The sequence below is a fragment of the Dreissena polymorpha genome, chromosome 4 (genome assembly GCF_020536995.1).
Source record: "Dreissena polymorpha isolate Duluth1 chromosome 4, UMN_Dpol_1.0, whole genome shotgun sequence".
Taxonomy (NCBI): Eukaryota; Metazoa; Mollusca; class Bivalvia; order Myida; family Dreissenidae; genus Dreissena; species Dreissena polymorpha.
In genome coordinates this window covers 123,251,320-123,272,645 of record NC_068358.1, presented here as the reverse complement: position 1 = coordinate 123,272,645, position 21,326 = coordinate 123,251,320, and the positions used below count along the sequence as shown (strand labels likewise).

General features: G+C 34.8%; 1 protein-coding gene across 6 annotated transcripts in view; it reads left to right on the top strand.

The window, feature by feature from the left end:
* The window catches only part of LOC127880216 (restin homolog), a 114,399-nt gene that overhangs the window by 82,902 nt on the left and 10,171 nt on the right, over window positions 1–21,326 (top strand). For 5 of the 6 annotated variants that reach the window (XM_052427494.1, XM_052427491.1, XM_052427492.1 and 2 more), the window contains 4 exons: window positions 3,040–3,201; window positions 17,765–17,937; window positions 19,879–19,998; window positions 20,779–20,876. In XM_052427494.1, the coding sequence (XP_052283454.1) occupies window positions 3,040–3,201; window positions 17,765–17,937; window positions 19,879–19,998; window positions 20,779–20,876 (553 nt within the window). Of the gene's footprint in view, window positions 1–3,039; window positions 3,202–17,764; window positions 17,938–19,707; window positions 19,773–19,878; window positions 19,999–20,778; window positions 20,877–21,326 lie in introns of those variants that run through there. The other variant, XR_008049468.1, reaches the window with a different exon arrangement.

Below are 21,326 nucleotides of genomic sequence, written 5' to 3'. Positions count from 1 at the left end.
TATTTGGCATGCATGTGTATCTTATGGAGCTGCACATTTTGAGTAGTGAAAGGTCAAGGTCATCCTTCAAGGTCAAAGGTCAAAAATAAAAAATATAAAATTTCAAAGTTGCGCAATAGGGGGCATTGTGTTTTTGACAAACACATCTCTTGTTTCCTAATAACATGATGACAATAACCGCCAATTTAAGTCTTACATGTTGTATCTGACAAAACTTGTATGTAACATTAAATCATAAAGGTTGGAACAATTCCATCAACTTTAAACAAACAAATAATTAATTAAGCCAAGGTTTTATCTGAATCCTCTTTTTTGTGCAAAATTTTATTTTCACCAAATAATATTACATGCATGCATGTTATATAGTGAGAAGTTCATGTACATATACTCTAAGGGTGTACACTGTAACTCCAATATAGCGCGGTCAATGGGGTCCAAGCCGCGAAACAGCGTTATAACAGATCCGCGTTATAGGTTTTGAGCTCATTTACTGCAGGGCAATATAAAAAAAACAGGTATAGAATAACCTATAATATAGGTCATGTATATTGCCATGCTGTGTTGACGCAAACACATGCATATAAACTGAATCGTATCGATAACAGTATACATACCGCTTTTCTTATGTGCACATTCATCCTATAATCCAATGAAATTGCAACATCACTTAAATAATAATCTTGAACATTAATGATGATATATGTTTAAGAAATTCGTAAACACAACCGTACGCATATATGCCATTTTCAGAAGTGTTAAGAGTACAGTGCATTATGGGGCAGAGCTTTCATTGGACGAGCGACTTTAAATTTAGATTGAATACAATACGACTCATGTACAAAAAATTGTTTTATTTCGTCATACGCATGCAAAAAACGTGTTATCCGGGGACTTTCTGATACCGCGCAAAATGAAAGTGAAACTCTGTTAACAATTACCGGTACACTGCGTTCGCATGTAAATAAATCGTCTGTATTATTTAATTTCTTATACACGAACTGAAAGATTAAATGACATAATACTAGAATGATAATGAAATGACAGAAAAAGTTGTTTTATACAGTAGGCAGTATATTTCACAGCCACTCATTTAAAATAGTCAAACTGCAACCATATCAAAGTAAGAATGTTTCAATCGTTTTGAATTACTTTAATAGTATAACTCTCCCGCTTGCACTTAACTTATGGAAATTATTGCACTGAATCGCTCTGATGAGGAATTATACATGTAATAAACACTGACTCGCGAGTTTTTCACACCTTTATTGACATTACACAACAGATTAACACCAATTAGCTGTCGATGTTGTTTAATTTCGAGGCGATTATAATCGGTTCAACGGACTGTTGAATAAAGCAATCAACATGTGATTGCCGCCATCTTTGAATTGTCTGAAAATACATGAAGTTGCATAATACAGATTTGAATCAAAAATCAAATGGAAGGTTGGAGAAAAAATGGGATCCAAGCACCCTCCGCGTTTTATTGGATTCAGCGTTATAACTGAGCGCGTTATATTGGATTTACAGTGTATATACATGGAGTTGAAAACATACAATCATATATAATATAATCAGTTTTATGCTTCAATAAAATTAAATATATCGTACAAACACGTCACTGTTTATTAAAATGTCTTAGGTACTAAACACGTTTCGGCCATAGCCTTCATCAGGAGCACATTTATATAAACAAATACAAAGGAAGTGACGTCAACGTCATACAATAACGTAACGTCGTTTGGCGAAAAATATATGGTACATTATATTACATAATACATAATACAAAGATGGATCAGTGATGATACAACAGTCTATTGGTAATAATATAATTTATAAAAAAACATAGTAATAGACAAACATCTAATGTATATGTAAATTATGTTTATGTTCTATATGTCATACAGCAGTTTATTATTTAGACCGTTAGGAATCATAGTTTTTAATTTGTGTATCCAATATGTTTCTTTACATACACGGGGTAGATTGTTTTGAACAAAATCAAAAGGTACAAAGGAGAAATCTGATAAAGTGCAATCATTATCAGTGGATCCAAAATGTGTAGCAACATGTGAAATAGGATTTTTTGAACAATTTCTGATATATTTTTTTTATGCTTCAAGAAATTTTGAAAATACAAACTGCATGCACAGGTATATTTAAAGTTATAGATTTAAGTAAGCTCATATGGATCCTCTTATTTCTGTTCAATACTTTCTCTTGTTAGTAAGACTATAGAATCATCAAGCATATAGTTGCATAGTGCAAACAATGTCATCTTTTTCAAACAAATTAAATAGCACATAGACTTTAATAGCTGGTAATGTTTGTCTTGAATCATCTCAGTATCAAAGCATGCTCAAATGTTCATCATCCTCAGAAATAACATTGCAATGAAGCAAAATAGACAAGTAAATGTCAATGACAATTTACACTCATGTTATACTGTAATTATTAAAATCAACTCTGCATTGTCTAGATGTCTGCATCAGTGGCCAGAGGGGACTGGTCAGCTAATTGTATGACCGTTGACATGGGAATTACTTTACATAATAGAATTCAATAAAGTAAGGAATTTAATTGATTTCTGAACTTGTCCAAATTGAGGAAGAGATAAAAAAAAAAGAAACAATTACTTGTATCATACAATCTTAATATGGTCTACAAATTTGGATGTAACCCATGGCCCCATAATGTTTAAGGCCCTGGCATTAATATGTTGATAAAACTCCTGGCCCTTTAAGTTTCAGACTCTGGCCCTGATATGTTGATACAACCCCTTGCCCCTGAAATTTCCGATCCAGGTCCTGATATATCAATACAACCCCTGGTCCCATAAAGTTTCAGGCCCTAGCCCTAATATGTGGATGCAACCCATTGTAAGTTTCAGGCCATGTCCCTTAAATGTGGATACAACGCCTGACCCCAATAAGTTTCAGGCCCAGGCCCTGAAATCTTTTTTTAAACCATGTGATATTGTACGGTTTCATCTTGAGTATTTCTTCTTATACTTGTAGTTTTGTATGATTTTGTTTTCAGTGAAGGCTCAGAAGGCCCATGAGATATCAGAGCTGCGCAGGTCCCATGAGCAAAATATAGGCCAGCTGGTGGACAAGCACACGGTAGCCATGGCGACCCTGTCTGGTCAGCACGTGGACACCATACGACAGCTGCAGACCAAGCAGGAGAACCAGATGGAAGGTGGGTAGGCTGGCATGGCGTAGGAAGGAATTAACTCTTTCAGTGCTGGAAACGAATTTTGAAGGCCTTTGCAAACAGTTTGTATCCAGATGAGACGCCACAGAACGTGACATCTCATCAGGATCCAAACTGTTTGCTGTTCTGATAGTATTCTTTGGAGAAAAAAACCCAAAGAAAATGCTTATTTAAGAAATTCAGCAGACGACATTTTAGCAAGACGACAAATTTCCCAGCATGCAAAGGGTTAAAGACCGTTTGAATTCTAGTGGTACACAAATCTTTTTTTCATCTTCCCCAAGCTACATTGTGTTCGCCTTGAGAAAGATCTGAATGGGAAGCACTAAAACGTTTACAAGGAGTTAAGTAAAATATAGAAGAACAATGAATTTGATGTATGACTGTATCCGTGATGCTTAGGTAGAACTCACTTAAAAAAAATTGGAAGATCTGTTGATGGTGCTCGATTGGTTAGTGTTTGCTCGGGTACTACTTAAATGTATACCAACACGTACCCAGCCAATTTTGACTCTACATGAGTTTTATTTCCGGCAAAAACTCTGATGTCGTAAAACGCACTATGGAATAAGAAACAGAATTCACTTTGAAAAAGCCAGCCTCAACATCCTTTTTGTAGTACGAGTTTCGATAATATAGAGATCATTTTTCAAAATATTGACATAAATATGACCATAATTATTTTTTTTAAACCTGACAAGTTCAACTACCAATTTAGCGTTACAATTCCCGGGGTACATTTAAGTATACTTAAGACTACCCAGGATACATTAAAGTAGTACCGGAGCCGACAATGACCAATCAAGCGTTGATGGCCTATTTAAATTAGTTCTCTGTATAGAAAAATAATAAGCTTAATTTTTTTTGACACCAACAAGTTATTTGGGGGATATTTTCTAAAAATTGAATATTTAAGAACAAATTATCTGTGATCCCTATTTATTGTCCCCTACCGGTTTCACCAGAGGGGACTTGTGGTTTGCGCTCTGTGTGTCCGTCAGTCTGTGAGTCTGTCACACTTTTCTGGATCCTGCGATAACTTTTAAAGTTCTTAATATATTTTCATGAAACTTGAAACATGGATAGATGGCAATATGTACACTATGCACGTCATTTCTTTTTTTGCCTACGTCAAAAATGTTGGTTGCTATGGCAATAAAAATATTTAAAAAATATATATAAAAATCTGACAATGGTGGAGGCGGTAGGGGACATATATTGCTTGGCAATCGTCTTGTTTTCCTTGCCCTTTAAAAACTATGAAAGCAATTCTCTTTTTTGCCAACTGAAAGGTTGTAAAAAAGTGACCTCCTATAGAATGTGTGATGTAGAACATCAACCTTTTTTATCATGCGCATTTGATGTATGAAGTGATTTCAGAGGCCATACGGTTGTTAAGGGAGGTAAGTCAGCCAAAATAAAATTGGCACATTTCAGAGTTGTCTCCATTGTGTAAAAATTGTATTCATAAGTTTGGATATTTTTCCAAAAAAAAATTTTGTGGGTATGTTTAGATAATGGGATTAAAATAAGAATAAAATGACAGCTTGGCTTTTTTCAAATTTTACACCTTTTTATGGACATAAAATTAAAAGAATTTATATCAGAATATCACATTTAACAAAGGATAATTATTTTAAAATTTGTATGTTCAAAGTATGAAATCAGGTGTTGCAATCTTGACCTGCATTTTATATGCTTACTGGGTGTGCGTGTGGGGGGGGGGGGGGGGGGGCTGCGTGGGGTTAAGACCTATGATAGTACTGCTATGAAAACAATTTTGTGTCATCAGTCCCTTATGCACTAAGAAGTCAGCTGATGGAAGGTTTGTATATTATATCATTTTACATTTAACGCATTCTCATTTGGGCAAGCTGGTCTGAAGTTACGCTGGCGGCATATGGCATATGATCACACTGTTGTTAAGGTACGTTGTAACTTTTCAGGGCTCCATCTTAGATATTATTCAAGATTTCAACAATAAACTCCATGAGTGTCTAGCTATCAATTTGGCAGATTGCAATGCAAAAATTCAATAACCCTACACTTTGTTGTGTTACAGTTATTGCCCTGTTCATCCATCTGCATCCATCAATAAAAAATGTATTTGGTTGGAGATATCAATGCAATGAATTTGCTTGTTTTTTCTACAATCTAGCACATTCTTGGATATTTCTGTAGTCATGTGTGGCAGCAATGTTGTCATACACCTCATGTGAAGGGTCACCCAGTTAGCAGTACTGATTCCTGATAAAACAGAATTATGTGCTAATCTTCACAAATTCCAATCCGTCGGATATATTTGCTTTCCTATAGCTTTCGTCAAATCCATGTTTACTTTTATCTTACACTGATTGGAGAATAACTTGGACCTATATTTTTTTTAATTATGGATAAAACCAGAAAACCATTAAGGCTCAAGCTGCTGTAGTATGCTTTTCAAAGCTGTTTATATTTCAAACATATCGTGATATTTCTGTATAATTTGTAAATAAATGTTTACACAATTTTGCTGATAATATCATGATTGTTAATGTTCAGTTGATGACACATCTTAGGAACATCTAAATGCAATTATAATCTTATATTAATATCATTTAAATGAACTGTTTGTGAAAAATGGTTACAGCTTTACGGATATAGGCTTTATGATGTATGTGCTCTGCAATGCTTACAATATTTGAAAAATTCAACCATAATTATCATTTGTGTCTTATTAACCCTTTCAGTGTGGGAACCAAATTTTGAAGGCCTTTGCAAACAGTTTGGATCCAGATGAGACGCCACAGAACGTGGCGTCTCATTAGGATCCAAACTGTTTGCTATTCTGATAATATTTTTTGAAAAAAAATCGAAGAAAATGCTAATTTTAGAAATTAAGCAGAAGACATTTTAGCAGACGACAAATTTCCCAGCATGCAAAGGGTTAAAGTTTACTGAAGTCTGTTTCATGAATGTTTTTTTTTTGTAACAAATTTTAGAGCATCATTCTAGAAAAATAGGAAAACAGGGTTTAATGCATGTGCGTAAATTGTCGTCACATGTCGTTTGATATGACATTGACATTGTTAAAAATGTATTCACGCATACCCTAAATATTTGACATGTTAAAGTACAAAAAGGTACATTTTTCAAACACTTTCTTATGTATTCCGTTTTTTGGTTATTATCGATGTATACTACATTGTAAAGAAATGTGAGAAATAAATGAGAGAAAAAAGTAACGTTAAGTCAAAGACCTGTTTTTATTGTTTTTCTTTACAAAATCAGACAAATCCATTATTATAATATTTAGATATCAAATAATTCCGAATGTTAGATTCGTGTTTATTAACTATATTAATTAGCCTAAAATGAATAATCAGAAGGATAGCATGCCTATAATAAAATATAAGAAGGTTAAAAAAAAAATTCGTCACAGATTTGCTTGTGCAGGCTGATCAGGGTTGGCACTTTTCTGCTTAGACTGGATTTTTGTTGGCACTTTTCTGCTTAGACTGGATTTTTGTTGGCACTTTTCTGCAAAGACTGGATTTTTGTTGGCACTTTTCTGCTTAGACTGGATTTTTGTTGGCACTTTTCTGCTTAGACTGGATTTTTGTTGGCACTTTTCTGCTTAGACTGGATTTTTGTTGGCTTCCTTTAACTGAAAAATTGCATTTAAGTGAAAATAGTTGTCCGTAATTAGACTGTGCAGACTGCAAATGCCAATCTTGGATGACACTACGCACATGCATTAAGCCCAGTTTTCCCTGAATGAGGCACTAAGTTGTACAAGACATCTTGGTATCATCTAGAGCTAATAGAATTATGAAGGACTTACAAGTACGAGGTCTCTTTGTGCGAAAAGGGATGATGTGCAACACCTAGAAATAGCTTATGAACTTATAAAAAATACTTACATCTTTTTAATGACTCTTGTGCTGTTTTTCATATTATCTATCAATAGGCTGGACCTGAAATATGAACATTGTAATTAAAAAATGATTTCATTCATATTAATCACAGGGCTGAAAATCATAATGAAAACATATTATACCCCCTGAAGGTTGATGTGAAAATAGAAAGCCAAGCATATTTCTTCAAATTTTAATGTACATAATGCCTATTTATTTCCTTCATTGACTCTTAAATACAATTTACATAAGAGATTTTCTTTTTAGAGCTGTGAAGTGATATACAGAAAGATATGTGTTTAGAAAAGATTATTTCCTATTTAAATTACTCAATATTATCAATGGACTTCCAGTCCAAGTTTACAAACTCAGTAATTGTGATATAATATTTAATACTGTAGGGGTGTGGAAACTTGATGTTATCACAAGCATTTAAAATATGTTTACTGCACACTTTTGGGAGCACAGTTTTACTGGCCTAGTACATGTAGTTAAAGAAGTAATCAATTAATTCATTGAAATTTTATGACAAAAATGTCACATTTTTGCCATTTGGTTCTTTAAAATTGCGCAATACAGCAGAGAGCTATTCTCTCAGTCCATATTATGCGATAACATTCCAATCCATGAAATCTCATTGGCTTTGTTCTTTACTGTTGCTTTAATTCTAAATTGGCTATTTCATTAAATATTTACTGCAGCAATGTGTCTGAACTTTGTATGTAGTTTGATGGTTATGCTTGCCTATCTAGGATTATGCCATCCATTATTTATTAGGGTCTTAGTTTCTTTTTTCTGATGGTTTCCTTGAAGGTTGATGTTTGTGTCTTCTATATAAAAATAGTCACTTGGTTCGATTGTGATTATAAGTTCTAGAGATATTATTTTGTTGGATATTTTACAGCTCTATTGAAAGTTCTGTATGCAATTCATAATGAGATTGAATAATACTGTTACAAATTTGGTATTTATGCCTTGTTTACCTGTTTACATGTATTTGTTTTGTTTTGTAAAAATGAGTTGTTGACTTTTCCTCAAAATGATATGCATTCTGTTGCTTGCCTGTTCCTTTATTTTATACTGACTAAGAAGTCTGTTCCTCGGTGTTTCACATAATCTTATAAACATTAGAATATTTTTATGTTGCTTCATTTCATCACAAAGATGTAGACTTGCATCTCACTTACTACATTACAATGCTATACATTCAATTGTAAGTCGCTTCCTTACAATACAATTATACACACTCAGTTGAGTGTGTTTTATTTACATGTCAATCACACACAACCAAGTTTCAGGTCTTTTTCTTGTATTACAATGATACAGACTATTGCGTATTTGTTCCTTACATTACAATGAGCCAGTTGCATGCCTCTTTCTTACATTACAATTATAAACATTTTAATGCTTGAATTCGTTCCTTACTTGACAATGATACATGTCTTGGATGTCTCTTCCTTACATTACAATGATGCACACTATATAGCATGTTGTTCCTTATATTGCAATTATACACGGCTTACATATGTACATACATATGTATGTCTCTTCCATTCATTATCATGATAGATTGCTTGCATTCTATATGTCTCTTCTTTACATTACAACTATTAATTGCTTACTTGTGGTATGTCTCTTCCTTACATTACAATGATACATGGCTTAATTGTGGTATGTCTCTTCCATACATTTCCCTGATGCATGGCTTACTTGTGGTATGTCTCTTCCTTACATAACAATGATACATGGCTTACTTGTGGTATGTCTCTTCCATACATTACCCTGATACATGGCTTACTTGTGGTATGTCTCTTCCATACATTACCCTAATACATGGCTTACTTGTGGTATGTCTCTTCCATACATTACCCTGATACATGGCTTACTTGTGGTATGTCTCTTCCATACATTACCCTGATACATGGCTTACTTGTGGTATGTATCTTCCTTACATTACCATGATACATGGCTTACTTGTGGTATGTGTTTTCCATACATTACAATGATACATGGCTTACTTGTGGTTTGTCTCTTCCTTACATTACAATCATACATGGCTTACTTGTGGTATGTCTCTTCCATACATTACCCTGATACATGGCTTACTTGTGGTATGTCTCTTCCATACATTACCCTGATACATGGCTTACTTGTGGTATGTCTCTTCCATACATTACCATGATACATGGCTTACTTGTGGTATGTCTCTTCCATATATTACAATTATACATGGCTTACTTGTGTTATGTCTCTTCCATACATTACAATTATAAAGTGCTTATATGCTGTATGTCTCATAAACTGATACATGGTTTACAAATGGTATGTTTCTTCCAAACATTACAAAAATGCATTGTTTACATGTGGTTTGTCTTCCATACATTACAATGACACATGGCTTACATGTGGTTCATCTCTTCCTTACATTACACTGATACATGACTTGTGGTATGTCTCTTCCATACATTAAAATGATACATGGCTTAATTGTGGTATGTCTTTTCCAAACGTTATGATACATTGCTTACTTGTGGTATGTCTCTTCCATACATTACAATGATACATGGCTTACTTTTGGTATGTCTCTTCGTTACATTACCTTGATATATGGCTTACTTGTAGTATGTATCTTCAGTACATTACCATGATACATTGCTTACATGCAGTATGTCTTCTCCTCACATTACAATGATACACTGTTGCTTGTTGATTCCTCGTACATAACACCATACCGGACAGATGGGATTTCCTTACCAGAATTGAACAACTTACAGTTGAAACTAAAGTGCTTCAAATTTCAGCTTTAATTCAAAATTTGTCCCATCTTTCATGAGTCTAGTAAGCAGATTAGGTGGGAGTGCTTTGACACACTCCGGGTCCTCACATTATCAAATAATGTAACCTCAGAAGCTGAAGGTCCTCATATTAAACTTTGAAATATGCACATTTTATTTAAGCAATTGAATTCCTTTGATTAAGATGCTTTGCTTAACATGCAAGCCTTCTCCTGAATGAAATCCAAAGCTCAAGATTAATACATCCATGTTTTAATCTGCATCTACAGATGGGGGAAAGTGATTAGGGTAGATAGTCTGGTCAGGAATGTGATGCTATTGCACTGTGTCTGCAATGCATGGCTTATCATCAAGGGAGGGTTTAGTGTCCTGGAATATATGTGCAGGATATAGGTGCATTGTGTCCTGAAATTCCTGGATTTAGTGCGTTTTTTTTTATAACCCCATTAAACGAAGTTTAGGGGGATATATAGGAGTGAGCTTGTCTGTCTGTCGGTCAGTCCGTGTCCGCTTTCTAATCCAAGTAGTTTTCATCCGATCTTCACCAAACTTGGTCAGAAGTTGTCTCTGGATAATATCTAGGCCAAGTTCGAACATGGGTCATGGCAGTTCAAAAACTAGGTCACAGGGTCACTTAGTGCGTTTTAAACATTGAGCATGGTGTCCGCTCTCTAATGCAAGTAGTTTTCATCCGATCTTCATTAAACTTGGTCAGAAGTTGTATCTATATGATGTCTAAGTCAAGTTCAAATATGGGTCATTGCGGGTCAAAAACTAGGTCACTGGGTCACTTAGTAGGTTTTACACATTCAGCACGGTGTCTGCTCTCTTAGTGCGTTTTAAACATTAAGCATGGTGTCCATTGTTTTTTGTAAAGACAACATGCAAAATATTTTGTGTCAATGCGGCATGTGGGGGTATTCGGCACGTCTGTGACAAATTCTAGTTTCATTTTTTGTTTTTTAATTATAAATGAGCAAGACTATGTTTTATTGTGACTGTGTGTAATTTCTTTCATTTTGGATTTCTTGTTCTAGAGATGAACTGTTCATATTACTGTTATGTTGGTCATAATTGTAGGATTCAATAAAAAAAATCATGAGTATCTGTCTTTTTTAGCGACTTTGGGCCTTTCAGGCCCTCTTGTTTGGTTTTAACCATGTAGAGTACATGCGCATGTCAACAGATATCAACTCCTGTCATTTCCAAATTGTCAACATTTTATCAACAAGTACACATAAATCATTTGCAGTCAATTATTCTTATGGAATTTTTATTTCAGTTTTAATCTTGACCTATAGCTCTATTGAATTGCTTATACATAACACGTTATCAAATGTGTTTGGTATCAAATTATTTTACAGCAATATTTAAAACATTTTCTTATTTATTCAGTTGAATAAATGCTTTCATTTTGCTTCATCTGATTTACATAATCATTCCTTGGTTTCACAAGGGGAAGTGTGATTGCAAAATGCAGTTAAGCGGTTTATGATTTTGTATCTCTTCATTTCACTGAATTAAATGATACTTGAATGACATTGGAAAGGCATTTAAAGGAGGGCTGTGACATTTGATGATTTGGCTTTGAGTCAAAAAGACTAGTCATGTTTGATCACTTTTCAACATTGGTAAAGATATGTGACAGAAGTGTATTCAAGTCTCTCAGAGATCTATTTAATATCAGATCAGATCATTGGTGGAAAATAAAAAATAATTTGACAATAGTAATAATAGTTTGAAATAGCAAAGTGTTTTATGTTTTAGTTGAAAGTGGCTTTATTGGGGATATTTTTTAAAGGACAGCAATATCTTTTTGGTATAGTTTTATTAAGCTTAGAGGTATGCTAGTTATTAGAAATATGCAGGACTGTAGTCAATAATATTATAGTATTAGTCAAATGTATTACTGGTAAGCAGTATTAAGATCATTTTCTCCACAACGTTAAATTTTCTTCTCAATTTATAACTGTATAAATCTTCATTATTTTTTTCGCCACTTTTACAACTTATGTATTGACTCTTATTGAAAGAATTATAGAAAAGGAAACATAATTACCCGGGAAATTAATGCCCACAACAGTAATCACAAAAGTTAGTATTTGATATTCATTTAATCAAGGAATTGTATGTATTGCTTTGAACTATAACTTAAATATAATTATGTTCAATACTTGGAAATTCATTTAAAAAAACCCATCACTTTCTTTTAAGAAAAATCACTGTTACTTAAGAAACATCACTGTGTCTTAGGAAACATCACTGTGTATAAGAAAACATAACTTTATCTCAGGCAACATCATGGTGCCATTGGAAAAATGATTGTGTCTTAGGAAACAACAATTGTCAAAATATGACTTAGCATTGGGAACATCACTGTGTCTCAGGAAATATCACTGTGTACAAGGCAAAATAACTTTGTCTCCAGCAACATCATTGTGTCTCGGGGAAAAATCACTGTGTCTTAGGAAACTGCAATTGTTAAAAAATGGCTGAGTATTGGGGATATCACTGTGTCTTTGGAATCATCAGTGTCTTGGGAAACATCACTGTGTCTAATGAAACATCACTGTGTCTTCACATTAATTTGTCATGTTTTAAGAAACATCAGTTGTCTGAAAATTGGCTCTCCATTAGGAACTTCATTGTGTCTTAGGAATTATCACTGTGTCTAAGGAATCTTCACTGTGTCTTAGGAATCATAACTGTGTCAAAGGAAACATCACAGTGTCTTAGGAAAGATCACTGTGTCTTAGTAGAAACATAACTGTGTCTTACGAAAGATCACTGTGTCTTAGGAAACATCACTTTGTCTTAGGAAAGATCACTCTGTCTTATGAAAGATCACTGTGTGTTAGGAATTTTCACTGTGTAAAAGGAAACATGTTTTTGTCTTAAGAAAGATCACTGTGTGTTAGGAATTATCACTGTGTCTTAGGAAACATAACTGTTTTAGGAAGCATCACTGTGCAGTTGGAAACATCACTGTGTCTAAGGAAACACATTTTTGTCTTAGGAAAGATCACTGTGTCTTAGGAAGCATCACTGTGTCTTAGGAAGCATCACTGTGTAGTTGGAAAAATTACTGTATCTTAGGAAACATCAGTTGTCTTAACAACTTATTTGCTTTAGGAGCATCACTTTGTCTTAGAAACAATAAATTTATCATAAACATTACTGTGTCTTTGCATACATCACTGTGCATGGGGAAACTTGACTTTGCCTCAGGCAGGATCAGTGTGTCTTAGGAAACATCACAGTGTCTTAGGAAACTGAACTGTTTCTTAGGAAACTGAACTGTGTCTAATGAAACATCACTGTGTGTAAGGAAACATCACTAGTTATTACCTGATGTCTTATATAAATGATAATTAATTATTTTTTGCTATTTCCTCGTCGAAAAAGAAATTTGCAATGTTTTAAACTGTTACCGGTGAATATCGAACTGTTGACCGGTCAACAGTTTGAACTGTTGCCCGCTGGAATAATGACGTCATTTCGTCGAAAAAAATGACGTCATTTTACAGTTAAACAGTCAAAATTATTTATTTTATCGATTACTGTTGTGTGTAAATCAAAATTTAGTTTGCTGTTATTTCTATGTTGGAAATTTGATCAGGTAATAAAACATTTATTTCATGGATGCTTGGTGAACAGTCAAAACTGTTGTCCCTCGGTATCAGGGCTGACATTTGGAACTGTTGCCCTCGGCCTATCGGCCTCGGGCAACAGTACCAAAGTCATCCCTGATACCTTGGGAAACAGTTTTGACTGTTCACCGCGCATCCATGAAATAAGTGTATACTGTGTCTAATGAAACATCATAGTGTCTTAGGTAACATCACAGTGTCTTAGGAAACATCACAGTGTCTTAGGAAACATCACTAGACCAGACCAGACTGTGCAAATAAACAGTATGTTTTTGAGCTGTACTGACTGCATATGGCCTAAGACCCATTTGTGCAAGGCGCGGGTCATATCATGTCAATGTACACAATTAAAGCTGGAAATTACAAGTAGGCTATAAATCAACTGATAGGTACAACATTATTGCATACTTGTATCTGACTTCTTTACAAGCTTTGAAACTGAGGCTCACTGCCAAGTAAAACATGGACCTGTATCTTTTCCCACTTCCGGCTTTCAGATTTATTAAATAGCAAGTCAAAGTGGTTGCATATCAGGCACAAACGGTAACTGTTTGTTTAATTTGGTTCCAGTATTTATGAGCTAAAGAATTATGTCAAAGGAATGTGATGTTGTGACTTGCTGACCATACTTCATATGACTGATAGATTTGTGAGGATATTTCATAGGAAAAGTTCAAAGAATTATTATATTATCACTGTTGATGAATTAAAACAAGTTGCACACTCTTTCTGCGTCTAATTTTCTCTGTTTAGCGTAAAGAACTAAAGTCTGTGAATTTCTACTAATTTTTATGTTAAGATTGGTAGATGAGACGCGTTTAGTTTTATTTTCCGTTTTCATATTTTTAGCCACGTATCAGTTACATTTAAAGATATATGGGGGAAAAAAAATGATTTCATAAACAATAAATAGGAAGAATGTTTGGAATGGACTATTCACAAAATGAAACCTGAGTGTGACTTGATTCTTAAGAGGCAGAATCACCAGCTTCTTAATGATGGCTCAGTGTTAAATGTCTGGATGGACCCTCTAAAGACAAACGGACAGACACTGTCCACTATGCCACCAGACATCAATGGAAACACCAGGCCACTGTTCAGTGTGCTGAAGCGTATGAAAGGTAATTAAAATGAAGAATTATTTGCAACAAAGTGTCTTTACTGTTGGACTCAAGTATGTGAATGCTCCAATTTTAGGCTGAAATTATTTTTTTTGAAGCCATTATCTTTAATTATAATGTACTTATCCATTTACGTTGCAACTGCCTGCCTTGGTACATGGTAAGTATGTTTTACTTGATACCAAGAACTGGAACAGTATTGTATATATTTGTATGTATATATAAGATAATAGTAAACCTAACCATAAAACTCATAAACTACAAATATTATACAAATTGCAACAAACGGCATATATGTACCTTTCTCTACTAAGGCACTATTGACCCCTTAACATTGGCGAAACGTGACAATTTTCTATTCATTTTAATTCTAAAATCTCGAATGTCTTTGTGTAGGATTCAGCCAATTATACGTCGCCTCAATTCTAAAATCGCGAATGTCAAAAAATTGCACAAATCGACAGATTAACAAAAATTATTAATTAATGTAATTTTTGTATTTTAAAAGCAATTGTCTTTAAATTTTGCAAATTGATAGATTGCATACATCTCAGCCACCTGTCAAAATTTCATAGATATCTTGTTTTTTAATACATGGTTTGTTATTTCAAAACTTTAGAAGCGATTTTCTCAAAATCACTTTTTTGTACTTTCATGCATTCAGAATAAGTGCGACAGACTGATGTAGTCATTTCTATCAAATATTGACTTTGTGGCCTTTTTATGTTTCTTTCATGTGCTCAGCTCCTACCATGTCATTTAGAACTTGCTCAAGACAATAACACATGAAAACTTTGCCAAGGAAAGTCAACTAGGTAAAGTAAACATGATTTGTCTAACTTTTTATTTCCTTAAGCGTTTCAATAGAGTTTGACTAAAATGTATCATGATTTTCAACCCAGTGTATAGACTTGTTGTAATTTAGATCCCCAACCATTTTAACCCCTGGACCATTTGATGTGCATCTCCCACTTAGGGAAAGAAGAAAATGCTTGACTTAAGGGGGTAAGATCCAGAATGAAAAAAAGGAGAAATAAATTCCTGTGTCAGCTGCCCCTCAACCATGGTGGACAAATATAGATAGGAGCATGACTTAATGCCTAGCAAATCTTACTTAAAGATTTGTTTAATTTGAAATCAATCTCAAAACCAGAATAGTATTTTATAAATTGTCTGTCTGTTCCACAGAACTTCATAAGAAGAAACAGATATTTATTGAAGAGAAAACCTTGCTAACTTTTATTTTTAGGAAAGACAACTATCTTTTACAGTGAACATTGTATTTATTAAAAGAGTTATCCTTCTTGTGTTGAGAACTAATAAAAACAGCAATATATATATTAAGTGAAAAGAAAACCCTACTAATACAGTGTTACTTGACTTAGGGGTCATATGGCATGAACGGTCAGTCTACCCAACAACATTAAGGTACAAACAACAAATGATTGAATTGTAATTTACATTGAATGCAACATCTGCAAGGTATAATACAAATAATATTAGTAACGTTATTACATCAAACACAAACGCAGTGGGCTTAAAAAAAAATGTTCTGTAACAATAACAATGTCATTTGGTGGCAATCAGTAACCGCAGTCATTATAAAGGCTTGATTGGTCATTGTCGGCTCGGGTTCTACTTACATGTACCCTGGGTACTCTTAAGTATACTTACATGTACCCCGGGTTCGGTAAATATACTAAAATGTACCCGGGAAATGTAAAGCTAAATAGGTCGTTGTCGGCTGTTTTTTTAAATCAATTATATTCACATTTATGTCAATTTTCTGTAAAATGGCCTATCGAAACTCACACTAAAAAAGCGTGTTGATGCAGTTTTTTTAAAGAGAAATTTGTTTAAGATAATCAGTAGCGCGTTTTACGACATCGGATTTTGGGCTGGAATACAACTCGGGTACAGTCTAATATCGACCAGGTACAATTATGTATATTTACCGTACCCGGGGTACATGTAAGTATACTTAAGAGTACCCGGGGTACATGTTAGTAGTACCCGAGCCGACAATGACCAATCGAGCATTATAAAGCCATTTCATGAGAGCGTGACAAATTCAAAAGATCATAATCGCTGATATTGTGTCAATAGCAACACTAGGGAGCCTTGTTGTTATTATCAGGCACAAAAGAGATCAAATAGAGCTTGACTTGCAAATTTTAATGCACCTGTATGGTATGTATAAAAGTAACAATTTTTGCAAAGCTAAATGTGATTTTTTTCATATTGCATATTAACTACATGTACATGCAAGTACACTTGAAAAGTGTACATATATTTTTGTAACACTTTTTATCAAATTTATGCTTTAGGTGTTTGTTTCTCTGAATGAGTTTGTTACTTACAGCAAAACAACCATCAGACAAGTGGTCACCTGCCCTTAGCAGTCACCTGAGTTTGACCACTCTGACACATTGTAAAGTGTATTTTCAGGAGTCCCCTGTGTACTCAAGAGCCCCACTTGCAGTGAACGATATGATTACCATTAGTTTCCCCTTGTTCTTAACAAAAAGCAACATATAAGTGTATTTATTGGAGGGAAACCATTACTAATAGTTGTATGTATAGGTTAAATTAAATTCAGTTATATAGGTTATAATACTTGTTTCAGCTTTTTTCATGAAAGACAATGCCATCTTTCACAAAGAGGAATGTATTTTAATGATTTATCGCTTTTGTACTTTGAGACCTCCACATATTCAAACTGCAGGCATTGCAATATTCTATTGATTTTTTTTTTCCTGTCAAATTTCACGTTTGTATAAGAAAGACAACTCTGTCAGCTAAAATGATACAGGTATTTTCATGAGTTGTCCCCCTTGTACTTCAGAGCTCCACTATATCTGACGGCAACAGAATGTACCGGTAGTAAGCAGATAGCAAACCCTTCTTAAAATTGCAAATTTGCATAAGAAAGACAACTCTCTTTGATACAATGGTACAGGTATTTTTTTATGCATTGTCCCCCTTGTACTTCAGAGCTCCACACATTCAAACAGCAACAGATTAAGTAATTAAATAGAAAAAAAAGACTACTCTTCAATTTATGAGTTGCCTCCCTTGCACTTCAGAGCTCCACAAGCAGCACCAGGACAAGCTGGAGGACATCACGGGCCGGTTTGATGGCATCAAGATGACCCTCTCAGAGAAGGTGGAGACCTTGCGCAGCGAGTGTGACCGCCTGCGTGATCGCGCCAAACACTGCGAAGAGGCACTCCAGAGGGACTCTGATTTTAAAGTACAGGTAGTAGATCTTTATAGTAGTAAAGTGGCTGGTTTACAGATTTCTTGCGTTTGTTTAAAATCACCTTTGTACTTCTAGTTAGCTTTTGTACCTTTAATTATTTTCGGCATGGGTCATAAGCTGTCAACTTTTACATCGCCTGAGTTCAAAACTGGGTCATTTGGAGTCAAAAATTAGGTCACTATATAAAATACAAGAAAAAGCTTGTAGAACAACCATGAGGAGATGGCATTTTGTTTTACACCTGTATCCTGCAGCTGAGGTCAAGGTCACACTTAGAGGTCAAAGGTCAAATTTGGCTCTAAAACAGCATGTGAGTGCAGTTACTTTGTCATTCATTATTCAATTTGTAGATAACTTACCACAAATGACTACCATGAGGAGATTGAGTATCACATGTACCAATCATCACATTACCTCAAATTTCAAGGTCACACTTAGATTTCATAAGTATGAGTTGGCCATTGACAGGTGTTTTTACTAAACCAGAGTTTTGAGACAAAAGTAGACTGTAGGACATCAGTGCCCCATAGGCATACGTCTTTTTTTGTCTATCATTTTGCCTTTAATTGTTGAAACCTAATAATTGTGTAAGGCAGACATGTTTATATAATACGGCTACTTAGAAACCCAAGCCAAGATATTCAGCATTTAAAGAGTGTTGTGTTTTGTAGGCTAGATACACAATTTATTTATTTCTGTTTACGAATGAAGCATTCTGATCACAAACCAAATGTAAAAAAAATAATTCATTATTATGTGCAGTTCTAGTTTTTTTTGCTCCCCCCATAAAAAATTTCGGGGGAGCATATAGTCGCCGCTTCGTCTGTCCGTCTGTCCATGCATAATTTTTGTCCGGGCTATTTCTCAGCAACTAATGACCGGAATTCAATGAAACTTTATCAGAAGCTTCACTACCAAGAGTAGATGTGCATATTATCAGCCTGTTTGGGTCGGATGATATTTCTTAGAGTTATGGCCCTTTGAAATTTTCCATTGTACATATAGTGCAATTCTTGTCCGAGCTATTTCTCAGCAACTTATTTCGGGAATTCAATGAAACTTTATGGGAAGCTTCACTACCAACAGGAGATGTGCATATTATCAGCTGGTTATGGTCTGATGATTTTTCACAGAGTTATGGGCCTTTGAAATTTTCTATAAACTGTACATATTGTGCAATTCTTGTCCGGGCTATTTCTCCCCAACTACTGACTGGAATACAATGAAGCTTTATGGGAAGCTTAACTACCTTGAGGAGATGCCCATGTTATTAGTGGGTACTGGTAAGATGATTTATTTAGAGAGTTATGGCCCTTTGAAATTTTAAGTTTCTAAACCATCCATCGTATTATTTTGTCCAAATTTATGCCCCTCAAGACGTTTCCTTTTATCTGAAAATATAGTGCAATATTGTGACAAAAAAAACTTTGGGGAGCATCATCCGTCTCTGACGGTTTCTTGTTTTAGTTTGCATAGCCTTAAACTTGAAAATATGTGCAATTCCAATGACAGTCTAATTTACCACTGTATGTAGGTAATAATTTATAGAAATCTATGTCAAACCCATCTTACACAGAAGCGCCAAAAAAAAATGTGTTTGTGTTTGTTATTAACCAAATATTGAAATGGTCATGAACCAAATATATAGTAGGATGTTTTAATTCCTGTCATTTTGGTGATATTTTAAGTGAATTTATAAAGAATATTTTTTTGCTAAATAGAATTATAAAAATGTTGCCATTTGTTTATAAAATTTTCAAATTGCAGTTTCTGTCTGTCATAACCGGCAAACTGAAGTGTCAGACACACACATATTTCAACACCATGCTTTGGTGAGTGAATATAACACAGATACTTTAGTAAAATTTGTAAGAAATCCAAGTCACTGTTCGGTAAATTTATATCACAGGGTACATATGGTTTGTGTCTCATGTTCAGTGCGCACTGGCCCCCTACCGCAGTCTGCCGCAGGAGATAGAGAGTCTAAAGACTGTCCTGGAAATGAAGAACGAGGAAATCAACAAGCTACGAACCCACAATATTGAGCTGCAGAAGAAAGTAAGGCTCATCTGTCAGTTGCAGACATAGTTAACCCTTTGCCTGCTCAGAAGCAAGTTTTAACCCTTTGCATGCTGGGAAATTTGTCATCTGGTAAAATGATGTCTGCTGAATTTCTAAAATTTGCATTTTCTTCATTTTTTTTCAAAAACCACTATCAGAATAGCAAACAGTTTGGATCAAGATCAGACGCCACGTTTTGTGGCGTCTGATCTTGATCCAAACTGTTTGCAAAGGCCTTAAAATTCGGTTCCAGCGCTATAAGGGTTAATGGCTGTGTGTAACTCGCAGTTTGTTCAGGTTTTATGCTGTTTGCAGCTAATCTGTATCACGGGGTTCGATAAAAAGGCTTTAAAACTTGAAGAAGGTCTTAAATTTAATTTGGTTTTCTAAACCCATCAAAGTGGTCGAGGTAAGCAATGGCCCTACCTGCCTTGAACATGCCTACCACCCCATACTTCCTAACCCTTCCCCCCTGTCCCACCTATTCAAAGATATCCTGGTATATGAATTTTCTGATGTCAGCCATTACACTACTTTTGTATCTTCCCTCACGATCAGATATTTAAACAGTTTTACATAGATTCATATTTAACAGAACACTTTTTACATTTTACTTCATGATTGAGCATAAATGATTCACAAGAGTTCTGATATTTGAAAGTCGTTTTCCAATGATACCTCAGTTGCACAGTTCACAAACTCTATTTTAACATGTTTTACCTGTATTCCAATGATGCCTCAATTGCACAGTTCATGGACTCACGTTTGTACCTTCAGCTTGAGGAGCTGCCCGTTGCTAGGGAACAGATCATCAGTCTGCAGCAGAAGAAGGAGAACTTGGAGGCCATTATCAGCATGAAGACAGACCATGAGAAGTAGGAAACCTTTATTGTATTGTTTATATATGAGCCTTGTACTGAGATTAATTTTTTGTGTGTAGTGTCGTCCCTGATAAGCCTGCACAGTCTCCACAGGCTAATCAGTAATGACACTTTTCGCTTTTATTGAAGGAAGTATTTTGTAAAAAAAATCCAGTTAGGTGGAAAATGTCGCTGTTCAGCCTGTGCAGACTGCACAGGCTTATCTGAGATGACACTTTACGCACATGCATTATATTAGTCAATTTTTCCTAGAACAAGGGTCGCGTTATAAAATATATATCCCAGATTAGTCTGTGCAGTCTGCATAAGTTATTGAGGGATGACACTTCTGCTTTTTAGCTCACCTGAGCGATAGCTAGAGGTGAGCTATTGTGATCACTCAGCGTCCGGCGTCCGTCCGTCCGTCTGTCTGTAAACAATTTGTAAACATCTTCTTCTACTAAA